Source organism: Scomber japonicus, chromosome 23, assembly GCF_027409825.1.
Source record: "Scomber japonicus isolate fScoJap1 chromosome 23, fScoJap1.pri, whole genome shotgun sequence".
NCBI classification, from domain to species: domain Eukaryota; kingdom Metazoa; phylum Chordata; class Actinopteri; order Scombriformes; family Scombridae; genus Scomber; species Scomber japonicus.
The window spans coordinates 14,280,131-14,302,568 of NC_070600.1; the positions used below are offsets into that span (position 1 = coordinate 14,280,131).

The 22,438-nt window shown below is 38.6% G+C and overlaps 1 protein-coding gene across 2 annotated transcripts in view; it reads left to right on the forward strand.

Moving 5' to 3' along the window:
- Positions 1–20,722, forward strand: part of cacna2d4a (calcium channel, voltage-dependent, alpha 2/delta subunit 4a) — an 83,104-nt gene extending 62,382 nt beyond the window's left edge. The window contains exons 28-40 of one of the 2 annotated variants that reach the window (XM_053344112.1): positions 7,529–7,590; positions 13,763–13,777; positions 14,211–14,255; positions 14,462–14,524; positions 15,626–15,696; positions 16,550–16,625; positions 16,739–16,791; positions 17,439–17,494; positions 17,982–18,000; positions 18,643–18,765; positions 19,581–19,696; positions 20,258–20,340; positions 20,630–20,722. In XM_053344112.1, the coding sequence (XP_053200087.1) occupies positions 7,529–7,590; positions 13,763–13,777; positions 14,211–14,255; positions 14,462–14,524; positions 15,626–15,696; positions 16,550–16,625; positions 16,739–16,791; positions 17,439–17,494; positions 17,982–18,000; positions 18,643–18,765; positions 19,581–19,696; positions 20,258–20,340; positions 20,630–20,722 (875 nt within the window). The remainder of the gene's footprint in view (positions 1–7,528; positions 7,591–13,762; positions 13,778–14,210; positions 14,256–14,461; positions 14,525–15,625; positions 15,697–16,549; positions 16,626–16,738; positions 16,792–17,438; positions 17,495–17,981; positions 18,001–18,642; positions 18,766–19,580; positions 19,697–20,257; positions 20,341–20,629) is intronic. The other variant, XM_053344113.1, reaches the window with a different exon arrangement.
- Positions 20,723–22,438: the final 1,716 nt, after the last annotated feature.

Consider the following 22,438-nt stretch of genomic DNA (forward strand, 5'->3'; position numbering starts at 1 on the left):
AAAAGTGAGTACAAAGATGTCTTTGTGCTTACATAATATTAATTCATCAACAGCACAACAATAAAATACCAAAGTTAAAATCTTCAAAAAAAGAAATCTAAACCGCATACTCAGCATGAAATGGAGGACAATGAAGAACAGGAAGTTAGGTAAGATGCAGATTATGATGTGTGTGTGTGTGTGTGTGTGTGTGTGTGTGTGTGTGTGTGTGTGTGTGTGTGTGTGTGTGTGTGTGTGTGTGTGTGTGTGTGTGTGTATTGATGACAGATGACAAGACCTTTGGAAACATGGATGTTAAGATTAGAATGAGGGAGAGATTTAGTTTTCACAGGGTCAAACAGTCATGTATTAGAGAGGATAGAGAGAAAGAGAGATACAGAAAGAAAGATATGGAAGGAATAAACAAAAAGAAAAAAAACAATACATTTTCTGCCTTTCTCTCTGTTCCATCTCTTCACATTTTTTCACTAATGTATGTTTGACATTTGTAGATAAAAACTATAATTATGTGTTTGTTTGTTTGTGGGGGAGACAGAGAGAAAGTGAACACAAATGACATTTCTAAGTGAGAAAGCTATCATCTCCGTACATATCTGTGTCTCTGTGACTGTCTTTGTCAGTGTTGATGTGTGCAGCATGCTTATAGTTGTGCAACACTGAGTGAAAGCAGAAAAGAGAGAGGTCTTTGACATTTGTTCAGATAAACAGTAATCATGTTGTCCACAGTTAGTTCAAATAAAACACCAACATTTAAGATTTCAAACTAGGCCAAAAGACACCTTAATAATCAGTTAGTTTTTGCTGAAATCTGGGGTCACAGTAACCTTTTTACAACAATGTTGGACAAGGCAAGAAAGCAGCTAGTAAACAAGGAAACGTTGAAACCAAAAGTTGATTTTTAAACTGTGTTGGATGTTTAAAACAGACAGTTAAAAGTTAGTTTCCTTTTTGTTTTCTATTCCAAATAAAAGGTTTGCTTGGAACCTGTACGGTCATCTGGCTGCTCTACTTTTACCCCTTCTGATGTCTTTTTGATGAGCTCACCATGTTCTCAGATCTCAGAAATGAAAGACTTCCTTAACACCCCATGGGAATTTTGTTTTTGCCAACCTCCAGTGGTTTACGTTTTCATGGAAGTATGTCAGTACCAAGAAGTCCTCCAAATTAAATGTTGTTTGACCATGTACTCCAGCTCAAAGCACAGGAGCGTTCTCTAAAACCCCAACCCCTACTAGTAGTAATCTGCAAGACATCATTTTCATCATTGTCTGTGCTTTCCAAAACTCCTACATACAAATAATTCTTTAAAAATAATAATGTTTTATGATGTGACTATGCTGTGGTTAAGGCCTGGTTAAGTTTAGACACAAAAATCAGTTAGGTTTAGGGAAGATCAGGGTTTGAGTGAAAATGATCGTCATGATGATTAGAGAAACGTGGTAAAGGTTAAAGTTACTGCAACCTTCCAGTTAGGCAACCATCGTCATCATGGCTACAATAATAACCATGGGATTAAGATTAGTAGTTAAAGTCTTTTAAAAACTGGGTCATGGTTGGAAATATAACACTCACAGTTAGAAATTAACAGCAGTGTATTGTGTAAGGTCACTGCTGGATTAAAGACTCCATCCAACCCAGCACCTCTGAATGTGGAAAATCATTTTATATACACGTGATCTGAACTGTGAAACTCATCTTAATCTAAACTAAATAATTACTACATCCTCTCGATGCCATCTGTTACATAAACATAACTATAAGATGCTTTTGGCTGACTGACATTACGACCTGTGGAGCAGATCGATTCAAATGCAAGACACGGCAGGCTAAAAGGAACTGAGGAATAGATTTATTAAACTACAGGACACAGAGGTGCGGGCAAGCCAGACCAAGCAGAACAAAACAAAACCAAAGACTGAACTGAAAACCAGGGCTAATGTACAAACTGAACTAAATGAGCGAGTGGGGATCGAGTGACTGGACAGGGGAACAGGCAAGGAGCTGATAGGCTAGGGAAGACACTGGGAGCAGGGCAAGGCTAGCAAGGGCTAGTGTGTCGATGAGAAAACCAAAAACCCAGAAAACACAATAAGCACTTCCAACACTAACTGGACTATCTCATATAACGTGCCATCTTCTAAAAATAACATAAATGATCTATCACACCTACAATAACTTTAAGAAACAAGAATATTATTTTAAAAGTAGGTGTGAATTTTAAATTAAGAACAAGTGCTCACACTATATTTAAAGAAAACACACACACCCACCATCCTTAACTCCTTGTTTTTTTCTCCTCGCCTCCCTCCTCCAATTCCTTTCCTGTCTCTCCTCACACACATATGTGAAAGAATGAGAGACACACACACACACCTACACTCATGGACACACATACACACACATGCAACCATTTGATCTCACGCGCTCTATTATTAATCGCCACGCTTGGTTGAAATGAAAAGGGTTTCCAACTCATACCATTATTAAAAATCAATTCATCCTCCCCCTCTGCCTTTCGTCTTATCCTTTTCCTGCCCTCCCTCTTGTCCCTCTTCATCCCTCCATCATTCTCTCACTCCATTACATCAATTAATCTGTTCCTTTGATTACAATGTCTGCACTCAGTTGATGACCTATCTCTCTCTCTGTGTGTGTGTGTGTGTGTGTGTGTGTGTGTGTGTGTGTGTGTGTGTGTGTGTGTGTGTGTGTGTGTGTGTGTGTGTCCTTTCCTTCCTGCAGCCCACATTCTGTCTTTGTTGGCCTATTGTGCAAAAAATGTGTGTTTGTATGTATTTATGTGTGTGCTCTTCACACCTTTCATCTTGGACACTCTGTCTTTCTCTTTCCCTCTTAGTTCCTTGCCCTCTTTTACCCATTTGTGTATATTTGCTTCACACATCCATTACAAAACCATGCGGCTGTGTGTGTGTGTGTGTGTGTGTGTGTGTGTGTGTGTGTGTGTGTGTCTTTGGGCATGTGTGTGAAAGAAAAAGAAAGGCATGAAATGACCTCCTCACTGTAGTGGCCTTATTTTCAGTGTCATCTCTTCGCCCAGAGACTTAGCCATTGTGTCAGTTGTGTCAGTTTAATTTATTGACTCTGCGTGTGTGTGTGTGTGTGTGTGTGTGTGTGTGTGTGTGTGTGTGTGTGTGTGTGTGTGTGTGTGTGTAAACGACAAGAGACAGACATGATAAGTCTTTGACATTTGTCAAGCAGGTTGTTCTTACCTCTGTGTTTGTGTGCATGAGTGTGTGTTCCTATATATATAGTCTTGGCTCCAGGGTCTTGGTAAAGGAGCCATCAAAACCTGCTCTGTTAACTGGTCATTTAAGACAGCCTGACCTCCTGTGTCACCTCAGCACAACACACACACACACACACACACACACACACACACACACACACAAACATGCTAAACAATGTCAAAATGTATCCTTCCTCTGCTCTGTTCCACCAGCCTTTTCTTTCTTCCTTCACAGTCTGTCAGACACTTGACACTCTTGCTGCTGCATTTAGCAAAAGGCCAGCAAGCTGGTCACCTTTCTCCATCTCACTGTTCAATTACGGTTAGCTTTACTGGCATGACTAGGCAGCCATAGCTTCTGAAAATTATATTTATATACCACTAAATGGTTTTGTCTCATTCGTTTTGATGAGATGTAATTGTTGCATACATTATGGCATGCAGTGCTTCATTCCCATACCACTCCAAAGGCATAAGAAGGTGGTCAGAATGAATGGTGGGTGTTCAAAGCACAGGAACTGTCCTTAATCCTGAATCCTGAATGCTACATCCTGTGTGTGGTTTACGCTGCAAAAACACTGGTAAAGGACTGTAGACTATGAAGGGTTATGGTTGATGTTTTATAACATTCAACCAAGACCATGATCTTTCCCTACCTTAACCAGGTTCTTTGAACTACCTAAATCAAATCGTAGATAAGTTAATCATTTAGGTGCTACATGAGGATATTGTGGGGAAAACAATGTAATATCATATCTGCTTGTTATTATGTTGAATTGTAATTAAGGCAACATTATAATCATTTCAGAAACACAGACAATATACAGTGATGCAAAAGTAGTAAATGTTCTCTTAAGTAAGATATGTCCACTGTTAGTGCATACAGTATGCATGAATATGTCTTTGTCTTCCCTGTCACTCTGTGTCCATTAGAGTTCCTGTCAGTCACCTTCTCTGCTTTCCTCTGTCTGTCCCACCTCTTCATCTTTTTTTCTGTCCTCCTGGCTGCTTGTTTCGCTCAACAACACACACAGTGTAAATATGTAGATATTGTAGGGTGCAATCTGGTGAGACAGCAAAGCAGTGAGACTCTGTGTCTGTTTACCCATGTCTCCACTCTGCCTCATCTTTTTCACACATTCTTTTTTCCCGTCGTTCACAGCTCACATCCCTCCATCTCTCATCCCTCTATTTCGTTAGTGTAATAACCAATTAACTCCAGCTCTTGGTTGCTTACATTTTTTATTTATTTCTTCATTAATTCATTTCCTGTTGAAAGCGCACTCTACAGTGATTGGCAGCTCGCACTAATTGCAACTCAGACTGAGAGTGTACATGACACACTCGCACACACACACACAGAGTTTGAAGCTCATGACACACTCTCTGCATTGCATGCATGCGTAATCATGCATATCCTTGTGTAAACTGCTGTATGCTAAGTGAACACACATGCTTAGTAGTTGTGCACACACATTATGGGAAAAAAACAAAACATCTATTACAGCACACACATTCACAGGAATATATACGCACACACTCACACAGAGGGATCATTGTGATGGTTTTAATTAGATTTGGCCTATCAGCCTCCAACTCAGAGAGGAAAAGAAAGCAGATTACCGCTGCCCTCCATAATGTCCATAATGGCCTTCCAACACTTTATCTGAGATTATGGTGGAGGGAGACGACTTCAAGGTCAGTCGCACTATTGAGGAATGTGGGTGTTTGGGGAAGCATGTTTACTTGTATACAAAAAATCACAAATCAAATACAGACTATTATGTATTATGTATAGTATGTAAAAACTGTAAACAACTCCTCTATCAGCTAAACAAATGTTTCTGTGTACATGACTGATTACAGGCTGATTAAAGCCATGATTCACCATCATTACTGATTTTTAAGAGATTGGACAAAATCCATGACGTGCACAAACAAAACACACACACACACACACACACACACAAGGACATCTGACCAGTAGAGTTGTTTTCAATACAATATCTGGACTGAACCCCACAAGGACACACAGCTAAAGGTTTATTTTCCCCCTTTGGTATCCGTAATTCATCAGCTAATAGCATTTTACAGGCATAATTTAGTGAGTTATGTTTAACCTTTTAGACTATAGCCATAGCCTAAAGTGAATTAGTGTCTACTCTTTTGCTGAGCATTTTCAAAGGCCACATATTTTTTTTTATTTTTGGATGTATTTCACCTTCTGATGTAGACGGCCATAGACTAATTTTTCTCATAATAAATCCACCTGACTCCATTTATCAATTTATCTGTGTGCATGTATGTATTACAGTATATAATGATGTGAATGTGTGTGGATGGGTGCATGCTGTGGCTTTGTGCATGCTGTGAAGCTGCATACAGTGTGAACCTATAGAGTATACAATGTGTGTGTGTGTGTGTGTGTGTGTGTGTGTGTGTGTGTGTGTGTGTGTGTGTGTGTGTGTGTGCGTGTGTGTGTGTTTGTGCAGTTGTGTATTGTGAGCATTACGGAGGCTTTCCTAGAGTGGCTTTACAAAGCACGTTGAGAGAGAAAAAAATGCTGAGTCTTTGATGCTAATGTGAAGTGTCATATCTTCCCTCTCAGTGTGTGTCCATTTGTTGTTGTTTTTGTGTGTGTGTGTGTGAGTGTGGGGGGTATACAGTATGTGTGCATGGGTGTGTTTGCTCTGAGAACTTATGCAATTACCATTCCATTTTGCATTACCACGCTGACTGAAATGCTGATGGACGTACAGCCCTAAGCTGACACAAGCAATAACTCTGCCGCTGTGCGTGTGTGAAACATGTAGCAACACACACTAATTGTAGGCTTAATGTTTTGAGATGGAAAGTGCTACGTTGCAGGCAGGGGTTGGACAAACATGTGTGCGTGCACACACACAAACATACATGCACTGTCTAAGAATAGTCGGTTCACACAACAGTACAGTGGCTGAAAAGGCCAGTTATTGTAAAAAGGATTTTCATAAGTTGAGTTCTAAAGGGAGTGCTGATCTGCACAGCAGGTCCTCTTCTACTCCTCCAGCCTGAGAATCAAGAAAGAGATGTAGGCGCTCACCCTGGGATATTAATCGGCTCATTAATGCTCTTTCTTCTAAACCGCTGGAATTAAAGTTTTCCTGTCCATTTACTGCTAGCAGGTCTGCTACACACCAATTACCTCTAAACGACTCGGTACTACTACTTAAACTAAAAATATGATCTCAGCAGTGGTTTGTGTAACTAGCAGTGCTTTTACTTATAATACTGCGAGTGCCTCTACTATTATTATTACTACTACTACTATATGAAAACAATTGTCAAACTATTTTGTCTGTACTGCTTTACAGGCTTCATATGAGAGAGAAGTGATTGTAGCTTTAAGAATTGAAAGCATCAAACTTCATTCTTAGTCTTGGAAATTGAACAAAACAAGTTCTCTTGCTAGATTTTTATAGAGCTTCAACTCTATTACCCAGTCTTTATTGGTTTTTCTTAAATGTGCCTAACTTTAAATCAGCTCAGTCTGTTGATGAAGACCATGTGATATGTTTGAAGATGGTTGAAAATATAGATGTAGCCACTGGCACTTCAGTGTGCAATACATTTTTGCTGGACTGAAATATGTAATAGAAACACATTGACTTTCCTGCCTGAAATTGGTAAAGAGCCTCAATAAATATAGAGAATCACCTGAAATTTGACTAACACATACATGTACCTGATAATAATATATACTTTTCTTAGTGTTTTTAGTTATGTCAGCGTTCTGCATCCTCATTAGAAGTTCAGTACAAACCTTGCATACCCATAGACAGGAAATGCAAAGCTAAAGTGTGGTTAAAAACAAAAAAGATAATGATACTGGAAAGCTCATGCTGTTTAGCCACAAGCGGTATACATTGTTTTCTTCCTCATTTTATGTTGTTGCCATGACACCATGTGCTAATAATGTTTGCAGTGGATATTTGAGAGGCACTTTCAAATCCCTGATCTCAGTTCAACTACTAAACAAGTTGTACTTTTCCTCTTGACTGTTCTGTCCCTCCTCTTCTTCTTTTTGCTTGTCTTTTTATCCAGCCTTTTTCAGTCTGTCCGCCAATTCATTTATTTTGGTTCGCCGTGTTCCCCCTTATACTTCTCTTCATCCTCCTCTTAGTTCAACTTACCTTTCTCTTCCCCTTTAGCCTACCTCTTCTCTTCTTTCTCTGTCTATTCATTGTCATTCTGGTTTATTTTACAGTCTGTACTGTCTCCTAACTGACCTCTTTCTCTCTGCAGCCATCGGTGTTCAGATGACTCTGGAGTTGATGGAGTCCAGATTTTGGGCCATTGCAGCTCAGGTCAGTACACATGAGAGCAAACTGATATTAAGTTTTGGTGAACTTATATTCACAGACAGATCTTCAACCTTTGAACCTTTAACTAATGAATCCTTCATATTCAAGTTAACAAACTGAAACATTTAAGTTTGTACACAGATGCATAAAAAACACATTCATGAATATATCTGCAGTATATCTGAAGACTTCTAGCCAAGTTATTGACTATTTTCATTAAAATTGAAATTGAATAACAAATGCCTTGAATGTTTAAGGTCTGTACTGTCTGGCATATGAAATCTTATTTTATTGCATGTGTTGTTTTGTTATATTAGATAGTGCTAGATTTATATTTTATTTTAATTTAGTCTATAAAATAGGCTCATTGTACTTCTATACTATCACTGATGTAGGACATAAGACATAAGACACTTTATTAGTATTATAGGCATACAACAAAAGTATGTTTGGTGACTGTCAGTGACCAGCAGCAATGAGAACAAGATTGTATTGTAGATATTGTGGCACTTACATTGTATCTCCTGAAGTGATATGATATGTAAAAAAAACAAAAAAAAAACAAATTGCATCTATTCACCCTTTTCTTTACTCCAATCCAAAGGAAAATTTAATCCATGAACCAGATTTGATTCTTACTTACTTCTTGAACACAGCAACCTTTAATAGCTTTTTTTTAATTTTAGGTCAGATAAAATAATTACATTAAAGTCCTCTGATTTCTGAGTAAGTGGACAAAAGTGCAAAAGTGTTTACCTGTTCATTTTAAAAATATATATATGTATTTATCAAAGGCTGCGTTCCTTATTTAACATTAAGACTTCACATTTAAACTGTATGCATTAACCAAACACACTAATCCAGCACATTACCTTGAGTGAATATGGCTTTTGTGGCTGCTTCAGAGCTTTAACCCTCATCCACAGTGCTTTAGTTTCAGGAATATCTCTTTAAACCACCAGGTCCTTCTGACAAAATTTATCTCTGTGGGACAAAGAGCCAACGATGATTATAGTTCCCTTTTCTGCTCCATTAGTTTGTAATTACAGCATTAAACTTTGTCTTATTCAAAGCTTAATGCAGTGCTTTCTGTACCACTGCACCCACCATTAAAGGTGGAGGAGAACTCTGCATTTAATATTATTTTTGAGAGATTAAATGTCATCATTAGAATTCTTTTCACTGGATATTTTGTGAGGGGAATTCATCTGTATGGCTTCAGACGAGAATCTTAATGTCCATTCTGTTTTTACACACCTTCAAGGAAACATTTTATTCAGGGAAAACTTGCTCAATTTAGCGTAACATTTTTACTGTAGCAGGTGTCTGGTAGCTTGGCCATTCTCCCTCTCTGCTCCCATGGCTGTAAATGACAGCAGTTAAAAGAGCATTAAGGCTTCTGGCTAGCCATTAAATGATGGATAGCTACCACAGCAAGGCTCAGCAGCTCCCAAATATGTATGTGTGTGTGTGTGTATGTGTGTTTGTGTGTGTGTGTTTCTGTGTTTGGGTTTGTGGAGGTGTGAAGAGGAGAGCACTGTATATGTGTATGTGTCTATTCATGTTAATGGGCACCATCTTGACAGGGAACATATGCATGGCCATCTGTGCATAAGTGTGTTGTTATGTCCATATTCATCAACACGGAACTCATTAGCCTTGTTATCCACTAGATAAATGCTGTATAAAAAGTCATTCTCATTTACTTTGTTCAATTAAACTCCCTATTGTGCCTCAATTGTTATTTTTCCTTAGTCTCCTCTCTTCATTTTCTTTCTTTTCCTCATACTCCCTCTCAGTTTTCATCTCCTAAGCTCCCATTTTCCTCATTTCCTCTCCTCAACCCTCCCTCTTCTTTTCAGTTGGCTTACATAATCATCTTATCTTCCCGTCATGTACTCACTGTCAAGCATCTTTATTTCATAGGGTTTGTGTGTGTATGCAGTGCACTCACAGTATGTGTTCAACCTGACTGTGTTGTTCATGTGTGCATGTTTGTGTACATGTGCACAAGCATGATATGTTTGAAATCCTCTCGGTGGTCTATTTTAGGTGCTGGGCTCTCTTGGGGGTGAAGATCCTCTACCTTCTGTAAATCCTGAATGAAATAGAAGTCAGTATAGGAAGTATAATAACAGGTCACGTGGCATGGGAAAAACTTCTCCCACCACGGGTGTCATGGTGGCCCTGTTGATTAAGACACACTTACTGTAGGTGTTGACTGCAGTGTTTAAAGTGAATAACACATACTAAATTCAGTCTTTCAGTGCATGTGAACTTACAACAAGTTTTTAATCTGTACTTTTTATGCTTTTATAGTGATTCATGCATTCATAAGAATAAAGACAATGCGATTTTACTGTTGGTTGCACTACTATTGCAAGTAAACATTATTACATAAGTAAGGTAATCCTCATCTGACTTTACTGCCACAACATAAGGTTGACTATAACTTAAAACAAGATGCTATTAGTTGATGAATTATGAATGACTGAGGGTAAGAATAAAGCATGAGCTACCATCTAATGGGAATCAGTCAGAATGTTAATCAGAAAATGTTCTGACATCACTGTACAGCGTGCTCTGCTCGGTCTTCCACTCCGTGTGTCTGACTGTCTGTGTCCATGTGTGAGAGTCAGTGGAAGAGAAAGAAATGAAAGGATGTAAACAAGAAGGAATAAGAGGTGAACACTCGTGTGCATATGGCCCCACCCATATATAATATACATCTTGTGAATCTTTCAGCATAATGAGCCATATATCTCTTACAGTCCATTGCTGCCATATCTGGTCTGGCAGTGAGTAGAGATGCTATGATAAGCCGTGAAGGAATAATAATGGGAATCAAAAGATGATAGATTTTTTGCCATTCACATCTTGGCATGCTCTTTATCTCATGGACAAGACTCAGCTGTTTTTCCTTTATCTTTAATCCAATGTTTGTGAGCTGTTTATCAGCATACTCTGTCTGTGTTTATAAAGGCACTGCACTGCAACATCTAAATTATGAAATGAAGGTACATTAGTGCAATTACAGAAGTACAAATCTTGTTTTTCTTTCACAAACAAGATTATTTTATGGTTTTATAAAAAAAGGTCTTTCTACAGAAACAGATGAGCTTTCTTCAAAGTGTATTTATGCAGTTGAATAATAGCAAAATCAGGGTCACATCATATCTTTGCAAAACTCAGTATAGAATAGCATTTTATGGTTATAATACTGTAGCATTTCTGTGTGTTCCTCACCTCCAGTTCCAGTGTGTTTGTTAGCAGGCAGGATCATCAGTTGCAGTGAGAAAGTGTTCGATTGATGTTCAGGGAATGAGAGTGATAATTGATGCTCTCTTACCAACACCTTGACTCCTACTGCAGCTCCCAGACGAGACACATTTACCAGCACAGGATCTAGGGAAACAGCCTCCCAGCCCTCCTATAATCTTTGTGGTCAGTTTGACCCCATTCAGTGTTTAACATCTAAATTTCAGTGTCCTGCATACATTTTGTATACCTACATCAGTGTTCTTTGGGGTCTCCAGGCTGTTTTAGCTGTATAAAACATATAAGAAATATCAACACTTTACTTACATTTGTTTTGGGTGATATTTAGGTCAACATATAATGCAATTTTATTATCTTCAAAAAACTCCTCCTTGATGGAAAATGGGGAAGGTGAAAACACAATTCTCATGAGAACTTTGATATTTTATAGGCATAAAAAATATGTTTCCCATGAGGACATTGATCATTCACACAACATGGAGGAACAAACAGCAGCCCTATTAATCATTTCTCTTTGTGCTCTGTATCCTCTCTCTTTATGTTCTCTTCCAGTTGAAAATGACCTCTAAGCAAAGTGTTTCTGCCACTAAGGTTTTGCCACCGCTCTTTGACAGTGAAAGTGACATAGAGGAGAATGTGACTGAGACAGAGGATTATGTTGAGGGGGACCCTGATTATGAAGCATTCTCCTCTGATGGGATTTAGACCCTTAGTGTTGACCCTCCTGTTGTCTCTCAACCACCAACAGATGTGTCACTCTCTAAAAATGGAAAGTTATTATGGTCTGTCTCTGCACTTGAACGACAGGGTAGAAATAGTGCAGCTAATGTCATCAAAATGCTTCCAGGGCCCACAAGATACACTGTCAGCCATGTCCAAGACATAAAATTAGCATTTGATAACTTTCATAACACCATTAATTGAAAAGGATATACTTGAGATGACAAACTTAGAGGGGTTAGGCACTTGTTTGAAAGACTTGACCCACTTACAAATCTACATTGGGTTGCTCATTTTGGCTGACATTGGAAGGGCAATATTTCCAGCCACCATGTCTCCAAAAACATGCCGTGTTTACTCCCATGTCATAAGCTTTGATAACAGAGAAACAAGTCAGGGCCAATGAGAGCGAGACAAACTGGAAGTAATACGGGATATATGGGATAAGCGGGTTCAGTGATTACCCTTTCTTGACAATCCAGGCCCCCACGCGATTGTGGATGAATGTCTGGTTGCATCTCGTGGGCACTGTCCTTTTAGACAATACATACCAAGAAAGCCTGCCAAATACTGTATAAAAATATGGGTAGCATGTGATGCACAGTCCAGCTATGCATGGAATATGAATGTGTACACTAGTCTATCTCACATCTTATGCCCTGGGTGAGGAACTGCTGAAAAGGAAGGTGCTGGGAACAGTTAATAAAAACAAGCCACAGCATCCCTCTGAACTTACTGCAACAGGAAGGCAATTGTGTGCCTTTACCATTGTCTCCTATTGCCCCATAAAAGGAGAATGTCCTGCTGATGAGCATCATGCACGAAGATGCTGTCCTTAGCACCAGAGAAGATTTAAAAAAAACAAATGGTATTGGGCTCCAACGAGACAAAGGGGAGGGGTTGATAACCTGGACAAGGTCATAGCCACATGCAGCTGCCGATGCATGACTGCCCGTTGGCCCCTTCTCATTTTCTTCAGCATCATTGAGAGCGCTTACAGTACCTTTATAATATGGAGTGAAGTAAACAAGAACTGGGACAACAGAAAACGGAGTCAAAGGAGGATTTTCTTGGAGAATGAGGTGAAACCTCATATTGAGAGAGAACAACGCTTTCCAAGAAAATCAACAGCTGTTCTAAATGTTATTTATACAAAATCTGTACTTATATACAGCCATAAAATCACCAAAAAGATCTTTCTATCCAATTTTAGGACAATATGTGAGATTTTATGGTGATTGGCATATTTTTCCATGATCACATAATCAGTAATATTCTGGATGTTTTAGGGGATTAGTTAAAAGACTATTTAGGTGGTCAACCTGACATAGACTGGGGGATTAAATTGCTGAGGTCAAAGTTAACAGGAGGGTTAAGTGCTACCCATATTTAGGAAGCTGGCTGTGATGACGGGGGAAAGGTTAGATGAAATAAAGAATTGTTTCTCATACAGAAGGGAACATATTAGATACAATTAGATAAGGGTTGAGGGAGGCAGCTTATTTTTGACAGTCTTGTAGTTTATTTCAGAAGGCAGTGATAAGAAACTGGGAAGAAGACACTTTCCTGTAATAGGATTGAAAAGGATGATAGATTGTCTCATTCACACTTCGACACGCTCTGTATAGCCTGACCATGATTCCAAAGATGTATTGCCCATAGACACATCTTCTCACATACTGTAGACATACAATGTGACCATAAAGTCATGATGAAAATTATTGACTCATGACCAGTCTATAGTCAAAAGGACAGAAATTGTGGAAAATGTGGAAGTGTGGAAGACCAAGTCAAGTACATAATAAATCATATTGTTTTGAACAAGGCATCAAATACCTAACTGCAAGTTTTGCATTTTTCAATTTTCCTGCAGTACTTTAATTAAAATGTTTATTGGTTTGTTGAATTTGTTCATGTCTGCTTGAAAAACATAATGGAAATGTTTAAAATTGAGCTTTCATTCTAATAAAATCTGCAGCCTTTCATCCACTGCTGAGCCATGGGCTTTGGGAGGATGTATGGCTTTGTCAACAGCAAACTAACAGAGCAGAGTGAGAATAGAGACTGTTCTCACAGTCAGTGCATTGACTTCCACACCATTAACTGAAGTAATGTTTCTATCACTTCTTCATGCTCTCTTTTTATCTCTCTTTGTTCCTCTCTCATGTCTTCTCAGCCAAATGACACAGATGTAAGTATGCATCATTTCTCCTTCTCTCTCCATTTTTTGGAGCATGCTTTTTGTACCAAACCAAAATACACATCTCCAGCACCTGCTGAGCTCTGTGAAAACAGCTTCACACCCATGTTAGACTGATTACACACACACAGTCACACACAGTCACAGACAGAATTAACTATGCACAAACTTGCAAACAAGACTCATGAGCTCATCACAGGTAGACCAGACTTATCAGACACAAATTAACACCTTCTCAGTAACTCAGACACATTTTCACACACATACTGACATTAACACATGTTCCTGCAAACACCAACATAACATCTTCACAGACAGAGCATGTACTGAAACCATCTCGCCACATATCCATCAGTTTTGTTATTATGATACATTTTGCAAACATTTTCCATCTTTATTTTTTGTTTGCTTGTGTATCTTCCAGTGCTCCAATGTGGAAGGGATTTGTCCTCTTCGGTGTGACAGCATTGTGAGTATATCCCGCTGTTTGTCTGATAGATATAGAAATTCTCAGGCTAGTGGGTATTCAAGCACCCAAAATACAAAAAAACCCTTTATCTTTTGCTGCTTTTTGTAACCACAAAAGTGAGAAACTGACTTGTGTGTATTTTGAGTGAAATAATAGCTTACATAAGTAATTGCTTTCTCTGTTGCTGTCTCTTTCTGTCGTCTCAGGATATCGAGTGCTACGTGATTGATAATAATGGCTTTGTCCTAATTTCTAAGCAACGTAATGATGTGAGTTCACACACACACACACACACACGCACGCATGCACACGCACACACACACATAGCTGGGGTGTTTTTTTGTCACTGACTTGATTATTTGAGAGCCCTTGCACTTGGTAATACTCATGACCCAGCAAGAAAAGAAACACACTCAGAAAAAAGATCCAAATTGTTCTGTGCCTCTAAATTAGAAATCTCAATCTCTCAATCACTTAAATGTTCCTTTCTATCCAAAGTGCAAACTAGAAATCCATGTAAATGCTACTTTTTCGTTGCCTTACATGAGAGTTTCACTTGGTCACTGGTGGAGTTCAAGTTCAAGAAGGAGTTGACAAGCTGGACAATATACTCTCTTGTAACACTTTCATTCTTTGCCCAAAAGTATTAACATCACATTTTTACATGGTTTACAAATTTTCAAAATATCAGCCGTTACCCACAGCTACTATCAATAATAGGTGTAAGCAGTAAAATGAGTCAGAGATCATGAATCACATCCACTGTATAAGTAGTGCAGCAGTACAAAGGCACCAGAGACAACAATTCCCAGCCTACAATTATGCAACACAACAAAAAGTACAGAGCCGTCAGTGAGCTCTGTAATTTTACTGAGGCAGTGATAGTTTATTGTTTGTCAATGGTCATTTGTTGGTTCTCGCTTTTTGCTCTGTTATTTTAAAAAGCGAATCATATTTAATGTCTTGTAAGTGTTCATTTAATACATGTAAGCAGTCAAATCAGCAACAGACATATCCCAAAAGAAAGCAATAATTGTTCATTAGAGCACTCTTATAGTAGGCCAATTATTTGTTTTTTGAAAAAGGATACCTGAAGGGGTCCAGCTCTACTGAGTGCATGCAAAGAAAACACAACCACAAAGTCATGTGTGCTAAAATACATCAAGCAACACACAACATAACATAGTTGGATGAATAATTGATCATGAAGTTCACATTGAGGTGAAAGTGGAAAGGAAGGAGACCAAGAAGCAGAGTTGATTTTCCTTCAGATAGTTTATCATGAAATGGTATAATTGGTATGAATTGATATGTTCATCCACACAGATCCTAACGCACAGTGTTCATCCACCTTTTATTGTTCCTGACAGGCGGGGAGGTTCTTTGGCGAGATTGATGGATCGGTGATGACCACATTGATCAGGATGGGCATGTTCAAAAGGTAACGCCTGGATGTCATTGACTGAGTGAAGAGTTGACAAGATAATTGGGTGTTTGTCTTGCCTTAGCTAAGGACAGGAAGTGATACAGGCCTTGAATGTTAAACTTCATTTAAACTTCTATGAATTTGTTAAATGTCCTTTCGTTTCAAAAAACACTAATTCATTAGTATGCATATCAACGCCATAGCCTGGAGGGTGTTATTTACTTCCATTACCGAGATTCAAAAGCTTTGTTGCTATTCCTGTATACGTTATCCTGTGTGTCTGGTATCTACGTGCCGAGGGTAGTTAATACGCTCATCTTGGTCTTGGTGGTATCTATCTCTGCTTTTGCCTTTTGCTCCCCTTTGAACTTCTTTGACTGCTCTGGATTTTTTTCCTTCCCTCTTACACCCCCCACCCCCCCCCCACCCCACTTTTATGTTTGAAATCTCATGAGTGATGTGCTATTTTTAAAACAGCTAAAAGATTTCATCACGCTTCATTTGCCACAGGATATTACATAACTGGGTTTGAGCATGCATTACCTGCATATGCTCAGTAGTACGTAACAGTCCATACTTTAGAAAGGAAGATAGTTCTAGCAGGAAGAAGGGCATCTGGACTTGAGTTGCCCTGTTGCCCTCAACTTAGCCCTTCTGGGTATACCATGACCTGGATGTCTGAGAATCTTCACAGCCATCTAGCAGGGAGAAGATTTTCTCCCAGGTTTCTATAAAAGTTAAGCTCAGCTATACAATAGTGCATGTAGCATCCTGGAGGGGTCGAGGGATCGATGGAAGTCAATGAAACGCCTCCAGAAAAGCAACATTGTGAACTTTTGTGAATGTGTGTGTGTGCTGGTTTCCTCAGGGTGTCCTTGTTTGACTACCAGGCCATGTGTAAGATGAGCTCGCACTCTGTCAGCAGCGCCCGGCCTCTTCTCAGTGTATGTGCAGTAAACTCTATGTCTGTGCATCATTATTATCATAGTCACACATACACAATCAATTATGCAGTAATTGTGATTTTCTACTACTATCTGTTTGTCTATCTCTTCAGCCTTTCTATGGTTTGGCTTCAGCCCTCAAGTGGTTCCTCTCCAACTTCCTACTGTAAGTGTTGCTAAGGGCAACCAGAATTGACTGTCACGGTTTTTGACAATTACAGTCTCCAAAATCCATAATCCATTTTTGTTAGAATTTACTATTCTATAAATTAAATTGCATTTTTTTATTCTGCTATCATAACTGTTTTATTCTTTTGTAAAAGCAATTCATTGTTTAGTTGTGAATTTAATGATTAGGTCTAACTTTTGTAATCTGTTGAATCATTTCATCTAGAACCTGGAGCACAAGATCATTAACTTCTTAACTTCCTTACTAACCTATTTTTACAATTACGCCCCTCGTTAGTATTTTTATACAAATGTAATCAATATCATTAAAGTCATCAAATTAATGATAGAGTAACCTGTACAACAACAACTTAAGCTTAAGTCACTGTATACACTCAATAACTTTACATAGTAGCAGGGTAGTTATCCAATTAATAAAAAAAACAAAAAAAAAACAAAACAGAACAAGAAGCAGCTACCAAAGCTACCAATTACCTCTGAATAACGTGAGGACCCATTTTAATATTCCCATGACACAACTTTGGGTCTTGGCCCAGTTTTTGAAAGCTGCATGCAATCTGCTTGCAATCTGCCACCTAATCGACTCTCTCTCTCTCCACTCTCCTCTTCTCTCCACTTCATAAGGTTTCTCCTGGAGTTTAATATCTGTGGCTTATGGCACACGGAGCCTTTCGCTGATGGTGAGCTCACACATTAAAATGTGTCCAGTTAAGGTCAAACTCTCCTGTCTTTATCATAAATGTCATTCTCTACTGTATATGTGAATCATGTTCATCCTGTAAATCATCACAACCTTCAAACCAGACCTGAATTACTACAATATTTGCTTTATAAACCAGTTCTTTGAACATAATCAAAATCTGCATAGATTTTCAATTAAAATCTTAAGTTATTACAAATGATATCACTTTACCATACCCATCTGTGCTACCTGTTATCACAAACAGCTGATGACACACAGCTCAATACCAGGAGTATTTCATTTGCATGTGACATTGATCTCCAGACTGGAAGTCATTATGAAATAACATCTTGTCCTCTGATCCTCTCGCCTCTCATTTGCCCCCATCCTGGGTTTGCTCACACATTCACCATCCTCATTATCCCACTTGTCGATCATCCACCCTTCCTCCTACTCCATATCATCATTGTCATCCCTCCATTCAGCCAAGCCATCTTTCAGTGTCCGTGAGTATCTGTCTTGGAGTGTTTTTAAGGAGGATCAGTGTTTTGTAAATCTACATTTCTGCATTTTGTGTTTTTCATGTGGTGTAGTGTTTGTAGTATACTTCAAACAAAAGTACAATTTGGTGTGTCTGATTACATAAGTAGCTCTCAGTGGGAGCAGACAGTACTGGCAGACTCTTCAAAACAAAAAAATGAGTTACACTAAAACTCATTTTAAGGAAGTCAAACAAAACAAACTGTTACTCACAACCCACTGTCGGACTGTGTTGACCAGCTGCAGAGACAGAAGATGTGGAGACATTTTGACAAGCCATTTTGGTTCTCCTTTCTAGTTTCAAACCTGCCATTTTGCCTGTACACAGACACCACATACAATTGTGTTAGGAGCACACAGAGAGAATACCTTGAGTCACACACAGCAATAAATGGCTGAAGTGTGAAGCATTTAGATAGTAGCCAGCTCCTGTTACAGACTCTCAACTTGTCAGTCACCAACAAAATGTCACACATTCTCTCTCTCTTTCTCTCTCACACACACACACACACACACACACACACACACACACACACACATACACACACACACACACACACATAACAACCCCAAACCTTGTGACATAACCCTAATTTATTCTCTATCTGCCTCAGCTCATAAGAAAAAAGGGGACGTCCTGCAGCCATGTGACACAGAGTACCCCAGCTTCGTCTACGAGCCGTCAGTCAAAGAGACCAACAGCATTATTAAGTGTGGACGCTGCCAGAAGTAAGCACACTCAGTGCACGGTCTCATACACGCTCATGCACACACACAAATCTGCAGTGCAGCCCTCTCTAAGCCCTAGACCAGTCTTATTAAATTGTCCCTTCCAAAATCCATTTTCTACACCTTTGCTCTGCTCTGCATACTGAGAGTATGTGTTTATACAAGAATATCAGGTAGAAGGAAATAAATAGAAAGGGGCCAGAATTAGATCAGGGTGCATATGAAGAGTGAATGAGAGACTGAAAAGAGAACGTATCAAAGGAGGTAAATGAAAAAAACAGGGAGGGGGCAGAGTTGGTGACAGAGACTGAGGTGGGAAAACAGTGGGAGGCGAAAAGAGGAGGAAGAGAGAAGTGTCACAGCATATGTGTGTCTGTGACAAAGAGAGAAATGGGGACAGAAACATTATAGTTCTATAGTTTGTCTGTATTATTTCAGCAGGTTTGTAATCATAGGTTGAGTGTGAACACCCTCATGAGGCCAAAAGTGGTATGACACAGCACGATCACTGCTGAGAACACAAGTGCAGGACAAGATTCTTACATTTCAGTGCAATGTTTATGCAGTGCAACTAACTCATGCAGTCAGGAAGGGTGATTTGTTTACATAAGAATAACCCCATATATTAGTAGATTAAATATTTTATTATATTATATTTTTTCCCTTTTGCACACAACAATCATTCAACGCTTCATTGCTAGATTGTACCTGCGCTGACTCTACTCCCTCTCCTGGATAATGTATTAATGCCATCCATTATATTAGAGGTTTTCTGTTTATTTTCAATTCCTTCAATTTCTTTTCCATTGTTTCAGGATGTTTGTAGTGCAGCAGATACCAAACAGCAACCTGCTGATGCTGGTGGTACAGGCAGACTGTGACTGCTCCAGACAGCATCCACCGATCACCATGAACCCCAAGGAAGTCAGATATATCCTTTGATATTTTGGTATATGCTGGTTCATCTCTAAATATGATATCACCCCAACACATAGACTAAATTAGATATTATTAGAGTGGGTTTTTACGTTCAGTCAGACATTCATATTGGAAGCTTTTGAGCACAAGCATATTTCTCAGTTTTGGTAGAGAATTTGATATTTTGAGAAAAAAAGGGACAATAGAGCTGTAGCTTACCATTTTTACCTTCAAAAGTATAGTTTAATCATGAACAAAATGTACATATAAACATAATCAGTTTGCAGCCTTTCTCCACAACTTCATTTTGGTGTCACTAATGTTTCAATAGGTGATGATCCCTCACTGGCTTCCCACATGCGAAAACTATAATCATGTTTTGATCATGCTTTTTCCTTGCATGCACTCTCTGTGCTACTTTAATTTTTAATTAAGGTTGAATTGGTATAAACTTGGGAGCCCATTGTGTGCCTTCTATGTTACATTTCAAGAAAGAGCTTTATTATTAATATCTGAATGAGAATGGGAGAGAAACCTTTCCTTTTCCTGTTGTTGCTTCTTGACCCCACTGTACATAACGCCTCAGTAAAGTGTGACAGGATGAGGTCGCAGAAGATTCGCAGACGTCCAGAGTCCTGCCACGCTTATCACCCTCAGGTCAGCCTGCTCCACTCCACAAATCACTCAGCAGTTAACAAACATCTGCAGCCAACAGTTTTGACCAAGTGTAGATATTTTTGAAATTTTTAATAAACACACATTTATTTTTTCATATACACTTCCTCTTATTGTCTTACTTTTGTTTGTGTAGCAAATTATCTTCTAACTCTGGTGTTCCTGTTATTCATATCTATTTTATTAGTGCACTGTTGGTTCATATCATATTGTGGTCAATGGGTAAAATCATCGTAGAAACTCAAAATCATTTTCTGGTTTGTCCTTCCAGGAGAATGCCAATGACTGCGGAGGAGCGTCTGTTATATCTCTCTCAGCCTCTCTCTTCCTCTTCTGTCTCTCCTTCTCGGCACTTGTCTCCTGATGATGGACAAATTTGCTGTTTCACCCATTCTTATATAAAGGAGGTGATCAGAAAACACACACAATCCAGAGACTGTGTTTGGAGACTGGACACCACAAGTGGATTTAAAAAAAAGCTTATCTAATTCTCACAACCACAAAACCTATTTGCTCTTTGTGGACATTTGAAGTGGTTTGTGACCATTTGTTGGTCCTGGAAAAAGGCTGGATCAAGAAAGCAAATTAATGGGCTCTTGTTGCCATGGATACTTTTCCATTAGTTACCTTCTCATACACCACTTTGCATCTTGAAATGAAAAGAACTAAAGAGATGCAGGTGGTAGCTGTGACTCGAATCGATAGAAGGGGATTATGAGGCACAAGATGCAACATAACAAAACCTGGGGGAAGAAATATGTTTCACATATCTAAGTTAACTGAGTATTGCAGACACACATGCATATTATATATGCGACTGCAAGCATGCAAACCTACAGTACACACATCCAATACATTATCACTTTGAAAATATCATTTACAGACTATCATAAACATGCTTTTTTTGGGGAGATAGCCAGTGAGAGAAGAGGGATGGCAGTATGTGGGGAAACAGTGATATGTAACATTGTTGCTGCTGGGAGTCATTTTTTACATGGACAATGGATAAGGTTATGGTTACTTGTCTAGAAAGTCATCACAATGGTGTGTATCGAATTTAAAATGTAATAAAGATAATCAAACTATCAGAATGGCAATTTTTTATTTTGATTACTGACAGTTGTTTTAAAAATGTCTGTCTGCCTTTCTGTCTTCATCGGCTGTGTCTTTATGTTTGTTTGTATACTGTATGTGATCATGTGTGTCTGTCTGTTTGGCTCAACCTCACTGTGGAAACTGAAATTGTGCTGTAGACTCTCACTGGCTGTAGGTCTACAATCAACACGGATTACACAATCATCAGCTACTATTCAAAATGGGGTTAGATTTGATTTTTGAAGACAGAAAATGTACGTACTTTTGAGATTGATCTAGAATGTGTTACCCACAAGGATTATTTTCACTTTCATCACAAAACATTGATTTTTAAAACTAATTTAATGCATTTGATGGTGATGCTGGTTTTGAATACTTTTATTGGGCTCTAAGGACTCCAGAGTAACTGCTATTTCTTGATATGATTAAAAATATGATTTCATAACAACATGATAAACACAAGATAACAGACTTGTCGTATCTGTACTGTAAAAGCCTACTCTTGCAAAATGTCTTGTTGATACATATTTAATTATAGAAAATGAGGTTGTCTGCACTTGCAAATAAGTATGTAACACTTATATTAACGCACAGCAACAGTGAGACATGCTACATATGTGATTGCAATGTAAATTCAAAGTGTAAATCTAATTGCACAGGTTATTTTTGTATACATCTGCTTGTGTGTTTCATATTTTTAACTGTTTGCATATTGTGGGCTGTGAGTGTCCCTGTAGCTTTTTCTATGATATTTTTGAATCATCTTCTAAAGCATGTGTTTAAATTGAACTAATTCTGATGAAAAATTGCCTGAGATTTTGCCTGTTTATGTAATAGATACATATCGTGTGTATGGGTATGCATCATTACAGTATGTTTATTCATTTCTTTCATTTTTGTTTTCCATTGATGCTATACAATGGTCTGAATATTGTATGGTTGACATGTGTCCACATTGTCTATTGATGAATGAACCATGATTTAT